Source organism: Tachyglossus aculeatus, chromosome X1 (genome assembly GCF_015852505.1).
Source record: "Tachyglossus aculeatus isolate mTacAcu1 chromosome X1, mTacAcu1.pri, whole genome shotgun sequence".
Taxonomy (NCBI): Eukaryota; Metazoa; Chordata; class Mammalia; order Monotremata; family Tachyglossidae; genus Tachyglossus; species Tachyglossus aculeatus.
This window is the reverse complement of record NC_052101.1, coordinates 74,727,031-74,734,602: the sequence shown is the minus strand read 5'-3', so window position 1 is coordinate 74,734,602 and position 7,572 is coordinate 74,727,031. Positions and strand designations below refer to the sequence as shown.

The following is a 7,572-nucleotide window of genomic DNA, read 5'->3' as shown; positions in this document are numbered from 1 at the left end:
AGAAAGACCTGGGTTTTAATCCCAGCTCCGCCACTTGCCTGCTGTGTGACCTTGGGAAAGTCACAACTTCTCGGTGCCTCAGCTACCTCATCTGTAAAATGGGGATTAAGAACGTGAGCCCCATGTGAGACATGGACTGTGTCCAGCCTGATTACTTTGTATCTACCCCAGCACTTAGAACAGTGCCTGGCACATAGTAAGCGCTTAACGAATACCATTAAATAAGTACCATTGATTGATTGATTAAATTGAGTAAATACCACTGATTGGTTGATTGATTCCTCTCCATTCAATGGCCACCATCCCATACTTGGAACTCATCATATCCTAATTATATTATTGCATCAGCCTCCTCACTGGTCTCCCTGCCTCAAGTCTCTCCCATCCACACTTCACTCTCTGGCCCAAATCAGTTTTCTAAAATGTCATTCTGCATGCATAGCTACACTTAAACAAACTCTGCCAGTGGTTACCCATTGTTAGCCACGTCAATCTGAAACTCCTGTCAGCTTTAAAATACACATTCTTCTGTGTGTCCTTCGAGAGCCAGCATGGCTTGTGGAAAGAGCATGGGCTTGGGAGTTGGAGGTCTTGGGTTCTAATTCTGCTCTGCCACTTGTCAGCTGTGTGATTTGGGGCAAGTCACTTCACTTCTCTGGGCCCCAGTTACCTCATCTGTAAAATGGGGATTAAGACTGTAAGCCCCACGTGGGACAACTTAATTACCTTGTATCTACCCCAGCGCTTAGAACAGTGCTTCTAGACTGTGAGCTCACTGTTGGGTAGGGACTGTCTGTATATGTTGCCAACTTGTACTTCCCAAGCACTTAGTACAGTGCTCTGCACACAGTAAGCGCTCAATAAATACGATTGATTGATAGCAAGCACTTAACAAATACCATCGTTATTATTATTGCTATTGCTTTACCATTACATCCCAGCTTGCACTCTCCATTCCCCTCAGGCTCATCTTCTCCCTTTGCCTCATTCCCGACTGTCAATCAATGTCGTACTCACTGAGCGCTTACTGTGTGCAGAACATGCGACAGGCAGTAAGCGCTCAATAAGTTCGAGTGAACGAAGATGGAAACATGATTTTAATAGGGCTCTGATGGTGGGGAGAGTGCTTTTTTATGTGTCTGACACTGTTCTAATGGGTGGGATATGTGCAAATTAATTAAGCTGGCCACGGTCCCTGTCCTGCTCAAGGGGCACCCAGGCCTGGCGGTGCCTCCCCCGGCCTGTGGTAAGAAGAAGTGGTAGGGAAACGGCGTATCCTAAGTGGATAAAGCAAGTCACTTCACTCCTCTGTGCCTCTATTTCCTCAACTAAAAAATGGAGATTCAATATCTGTTCCCCCTCCCACTCAGACCGTGAACCCCAAGTCGGACAGGGACTGTGTCTGACCTGATTAACTTGTATCTACCGCAACGCTTAGAACAGCACTTGACACGCAGTAAGCGTAAAACAGATAGCATTAAATTTAATCGAATTAATTTAAAAAAATTTCTCAGACCCCTGACAGAATTCCAGAAAGGGTGGAGAGAAACCGCCTCTTCCGGCCCTCCCCCGACACTCCCTCCCTTTACTTCTCCGGGCTGCCTTGCTGAGCGGCCACACGAGTCGTAACGGCACTTTCGATACAGCGAAAGGGTGGCGTAGTCCCCGTGTGCACGGCTTGCTTGGGACGCTGTAGATTTCGTCCCGGCCGCGGAGGTGCGCGGAGGGAAGCGCCAGGGACACCGGGGCGCGAGCGGGTCCTGGCGGAGGCGAGGCCCGGAGGCGGAGTGGCGAATGTGCGGGAGGAGAGGCGGCGGGCGCGCAGTAGGGGTGCGCGCAGGAGGCGGGGGCGGCGCTCCGGCTCCGGCTGGGTGTCCGCGGGGACCAGGTTGATGTGGAGGCGGGCGGGCGCGCTGCGCGGGGCCTCGGGGCGGCGCGGGGCGGCGGCGGCGGCGGCGGCGGGGAAGGTCGCCGGGCGGCGGAGCGGGAGCCGGCGGAGCGAGGCGGCGATGGAGCGGGCCGTGGTGCGCTGCGTGCCGTCGGAGGCGAAGCTGAGCCTGTCGTTCTCGCTGGCGGACGGGCGGCAGAAGCAGATGCAGCGGAGCCAGAGCGAGCCGCTGGGCCGGGCGCTGGGCCGCATCGCCATCGACGCGCTCAAGGGCCACGCCAAGGCGGCGGCCGCCAAGAAGGGCAAGAAGCCGCGGCCCGACGGCGGCGGGGGCATCCTCGGCGCGGAGGAGGGGCCGGGCTCGGCGGCGGCGGCGGACGCGGCCTCGGCCGGGGGCCCGCTGGTGCGGCTCTACTACCGGGAGGAGGCGGTGGGCGACGACGTGCTGAACGCGGACGCCTGGCAGGACGGCGCGGTCCTGCAGATCGGCGACGTGAAGTACAAGGTGGAGCGCAACCCGCCCGCCTTCACCGACCTGCAGCTGCCGCGCTACCTGATGGCCGGCTTCCCCGTCTGCCCCAAGCTGGGGCTGGAGTTCGCCGAGCCCGCCGCCTCGCTGTTCCGCTGGTTCAAGGAGGCCGGGCCGGGGGCCGCGGGCGGGGGCGACGGCGGGAGCGGGGCCGCTAACGCCGCCTCCTCCACGGAGCCCTCCTCGTCCTCCTCCTCCTCGTCCTCTTCGACCTCCTCCTCCTCCTCCTCGTCGTCGTCGTCGTCGTCGTCGGCCGGCCCCGGCTGGGTGGAGGCCGGGGTGTCGGAGCTCGTGTACACCCCGTCCAACGCGGACGTGGGGCTGCGGCTGAAACTGCGCTGCACCCCGGGCAACGGGCAGCGCTTCGGGCCCAGCCGCGAGCTGGAGAGCCACAGCCCCGTGGAGGCCGGGCCCGGCACCTGCACCTTCGACCAGAGGCACCTGTACACCAAGAAGGTGGCCGGCGACGCCCTCATCCGCACCGTCTCCTACAACATCCTGGCCGACACCTACGCGCAAACCGAACTGTCCCGCACCGTCCTCTACCCGTACTGTGCCCCCTACGCGCTGGAGCTCGACTACCGCCAGAACCTCATCCAGAAGGAGCTCACCGGCTACAGCGCCGACCTCATCTGCCTGCAGGAGGTGGACCGGCCCGTCTTCTCCGACAGCCTGGTGCCCGCCCTGGAGGCCTTCGGCCTGGAGGGCCTCTTCAAGATCAAGGAGAAGCAGCACGAGGGCCTGGCCACCTTCTACCGCAAGGCCAAGTTCAGCCTCCTCGGCCGGCACGACATCGCCATCAACCAGGCCCTGCTGTCCGACCCTCTGCACAGGGACCTGCTGGAGAAGCTCTCCCCGTACCCGCTGGTGCGGGAAAAAGTGCTCCAGAGGTCCTCCGTCCTGCAGGTGAGGGTCGGTCCGCGCCACGGCCCCCGGGCCCCCCCCGCCCCCCTCTTCGCTCGGGTGACCCCTCCGTCTCGTCGTTCCGGACCGAGCGGTCGAGGTGGCGGACACCGGGTCGGGAGACAGGGCAGCTCCGCCGCTTGCCAGGGGCCTGGGGTGAGTTGCTTCACTACTCTGGGCCTCACCGTCTCTCCGCTTCTTTTGCAGGTCTCCATCTTGCAGTCGACCAAGGACTCTTCAAAAAAGATCTGCGTGGCCAACACCCACCTGTACTGGCACCCGAAAGGTAAAAAAAAAAAAAAAAAAAAAGAGCCCGCGTGTGCGTCCCCAGTTGCGCAAGTTGGATCGATTGTGGGTTGCTTACGGAAAGGAGCGGGGTCTCTCGAGACTTTTGTTTTGAACTGACTCGCGCTTTAATAAAGAAAAATCACCCCCCACCCCCCACCTGCCCTTCGAGGCTCGTGGTTTACAGGGGCTGGGGCCCTTGCCGAAAATACTCACCTGTCTGTGTCTTGTGTCCGTAGGCGGGAACATCCGTCTCATTCAGGTGGCCGTAGCCCTGTCTCACATCAAGTATGTGACGTGCGACCTGTACCCGGGCGTGCCCGTGGTATTCTGTGGGGATTTCAATAGTACTCCGTCGACGGGCACGTACAGTTTCGTCAACAGCGGCGGTATCGCGGAGGACCACGAAGACTGGGCTTCGAACGGCGAAGAGGAGCGGTGCAACATGGCCCTGACCCACCCCTTCAAACTGAAGAGCGCGTGCGGCGAGCCCGCCTACACCAATTACGTCGGCGGGTTTCACGGGTGCCTGGATTACGTCTTCATCGACTCGGATGCTTTAGAGGTCGAGCAGGTGATTCCCCTGCCGACCCACGAAGAGGTCACCACCCATCAGGCCTTGCCGAGTGTTTCGCATCCCTCTGACCACATAGCCTTGATATGTGATTTGAAGTGGAAGTAGACTCCGTTTTGTCCGGCGCCGGTTGGGAAGCTTGAAATGAGGGGGCCGCTTTTACCTTAGCGCAGCTGTAAAGTGAGTCTTGAGATTTATACTTCGGTGTAAACCTTGTGTGGAGGGGAACCGTACTGGATATGGTGGGGAGGGGATTGGGGCGGGTGGGGGGGGGTCACACCTTTAGCTGGTCTGTGATGTTTGAAGTATATCCAGCATTTCTAGGGGTTGTTCATAACGTTTGCATGGCATAGTTCCTCTTCTTTCTCCTCTTTTCTACCCTAAAAGGAGAACTGGTATCCATTTGGCTGGATTCTCACATACCTTTTTTGTGATTTTTTTTCCAGGGGTAACTCAGAGATGATTTTGTTTAAAAACTTCAGTGATTCTAATCTGATTTCTACAATGGTGGGTTTTTGTTTTTTTTTAACCAATCCATGTTCATGTAGTCGAGGTGGGGACGGGGACCCAACCCGACTCAAGTGAATCGAGTAAAAGCTAGGTTTTACCCAGGCTGCCTCTTTGAGCAGTTTTATAGACACTTTTTTTTGAGAGTTTCAGGAAAACACTAGGTGCGGGTATCATCTGCCACTCCCGCTGCTTTTCCCCTTTGAGTCTCCAGCTACGTTTTGCAGAGCTTTTCCTCGGTGACGGACAGTGAACGGACCGCTGGCCCCAGTGGTGTTTATTGAGGGCAAAGCTTTGGGTTCTGCCTGACAAGAGTGCACCGTTTCTAAGGAATCCCCCAAAACTAATACTGAAGTGTCTTATCAGTCGGCTCCCGGAGAAGTGGAATGGCAATTTTGAGTTAGTGTTTTATACGAGAAAAGATTTTGGGATGCATTTTATTCTGTGTTTTGCTAGCAGAAGGGATTGAAGGGGAGCGGGCTCTTCATCACAAAAGTTAGCATATAAAAATGGATGTTATAATTTTTCCTTGGTGGAGGGGAGAGTGTATCTAGAAATCACATTGTGAGGAAAAGTAGAGTGTTGGGATGCTTATTGAAACATTCAAAGAGAGGAAATACGAGGAGCCATGATGAGGGCAAATTGCCCAGAAATTGCTTTCAGTCTCTACTCTTCCGGTTAGCGAAAGGTACCTGGATCTTGAGCTTTGTCTCACTTTGGCAACCTTATTGCTCCCTGCCTTTGTTTTTACATTTATAGGTTGGTAGTTTTTCTTCCCCCAAAAGTCTAATGAACAATCCAAAGAGATAAATGTTCATTTACACACAGCATTGCAGGATTTCCATCCTTTGTCAGAAAGCCGTGGATGTTGTCTGCACAGAGTCAGTGTGGTTTTTGGGGAGAATTTTTTGGCTGCCCAACAAGTAAATTCATATACATACACATACATACATATACACGCCCATACACCTTTGAAAACTTTCCCTAAATCAGTACAGGGCAAGTTGAGTGCCAGTCTCCTAACTAAAGATAGTGGTGATTGAATAATAAACCCATACCCCTCTCCCAACCCCCTTCCATCCCCAACCACACCTTTCCTTAGCATTGTTGTGGTGAAGGAACAGGGAGGAGTGTGTTAAAGTTCAGTTTGTTTTTGTCATTCCAACCTGCTTCAATGGTGACCTCCACACAGAACTGTGCAGTTTGTTCCTACACACTCACCTGGTCACATTGCCTGGCTGAGAAACGTGAACAAACTACTGGAAGCTGGGTGGAGCCCACCGACTTTCCTTTCGCAGGTACGGGAATGGCCCGTGATACAACCATCCTGGGAGATACGACCGGTATTGTTTGATGCCCTAGACATGCCGGCCGAGTGCTACAGGTGAGTAAATTCTCCCCCCAGCCCTGACTTCCCCCTGGCCCCCTTCTCTGCTACCCCTAGTTTGTGTCATATATCAAGGCATTGATGAGGTCCCTGAGCAGATAAGCCAAAGGAATTGCTGAACTTTGGAAATGGACAGTGTGGATGTCAATGAGTTAACCACATCTCCCTCATGGGAGTCATGCAATGAGGATCTCATCAAACTTCAACAATCCTTTGCATCGTTGCAAGATGCCAAAAAAGAAGCAGCAGCTATGGTTTTTCCACTACTGGCTAAATAACTTCTTGGGGTTAGAAAGTTTTGCAATAGTTTTTGAGGGGGAGTGTGAATTTACACATTTGACTGAAACAACAGCTGTAGTGGAGGGGGCGGGGGAGTTACAAGATGCGCAGGTGTTCAGGAGTTTCCCCTGCTACAAGGTGCTTTACAAAGAGAAAAGGTGGCTGCTATTCAACCTAAGTTTGACAGAGTTTTCAGTAAAATTGAAAATCCCCTGCCCCAGTCAGCAGGACAAGCTTCTACTTCTTCAGCCTCCTACATAGTCATAATCATAATTCCACTCCTCATTTAGTATTGTGATGTTTGTTTTACTTGGAATTTAATAAAGATGAAACAGGAGTTTAGTGATTGATCATCTTTTTTTTTTTTAATGGTATTTGTTGCCTTGTGCCAGGTTGGACACAGTCCCTGTCCTCCGTGGGGCTCACAGTCATAATGTTTTGCAGTTTATAGCACCTCAAGGAATGTTGTGTTACTTTTCTAAGCCTCTGGAAAGGATGCTGATTCGTAGCATGTAAGTCTTCGGGAAAATATATCCCACAATACAACCACATTGTTGAGAAACATCTAGTCGTAGTGTGAGGAACGCCTGCAGTGTGTGTCAGGCTATGGTGTGGAACTTTTTTGTCTAGCCCAGAAGCAGTGTAGTCCAGTGGAGAGAACACGGGCCTGGGACTGAGGACCTACGTTCTAATTCCATCTCTCACCTTCTATGCGATCTTGAAATTCTCTGTGCCTCAGTTCCCCCTTATCTGCAAAATGAAGATTCAATACCTGTTCTTCCTCCTGTTTAGACTGAGCTGCATGTGGGACCTGATTATCTTGTAACTACCCCAGTGGTTGGCCCAAAGTAAGCCCTTAAATACCCCAATTATTAGTAATACCACTGTGAGCTGTCCCATTTTGGAGGCTTCTTTGGCTTATGGTATTTTTGTCTCAGAAAATAAAAGTAATTTCAAGAGAAAACCAAGGGAGAAGAGGCTCTTGGAAGTGTTTCCCAGAGTCCTTGCTGAGACCGCTGGAACTTCTAAATTGGTCCAGAGTTGGTGCACGTTCTTACAGTGTGTGGATCAAAGGACTGTCATAGCAGGGCACTTGGTCTATCTGCCACCATGTAAAAATGCCTACTGTATGTGCTTATTTGTAGAACCAGAGTGTCCATTTCTCCTCCCATGTATCTATCTTTAAGACCCCACGATGAAGGGAAGAGAAGCTTGTGCGG

At 53.2% G+C, this 7,572-nt stretch overlaps 1 protein-coding gene across 2 annotated transcripts; it reads left to right on the top strand.

The window, feature by feature from the left end:
* The first annotated feature begins 1,988 nt into the window (after positions 1–1,988).
* Positions 1,989–6,693, top strand: PDE12 (phosphodiesterase 12). Of its 2 annotated transcripts, XR_005457357.1 has the most exons (4): positions 1,989–3,323; positions 3,528–3,606; positions 3,845–4,359; positions 5,985–6,693. XR_005457357.1 is itself a non-coding variant. In XM_038772934.1 (3 exons), the coding sequence occupies exons 1-3, from the start codon at positions 2,010–2,012 to the stop codon at positions 4,285–4,287; spliced, it is 1,836 nt and encodes a 611-aa protein (XP_038628862.1). In that variant the 5' UTR covers positions 1,989–2,009; the 3' UTR covers positions 4,288–4,411. The 2 variants fall into 2 exon arrangements, 1 of the variants encoding a protein (XP_038628862.1); XM_038772934.1 differs by lacking the exon at positions 5,985–6,693 and having other exon boundaries at positions 3,845–4,411.
* The last annotated feature ends 879 nt before the right edge of the window (positions 6,694–7,572 follow it).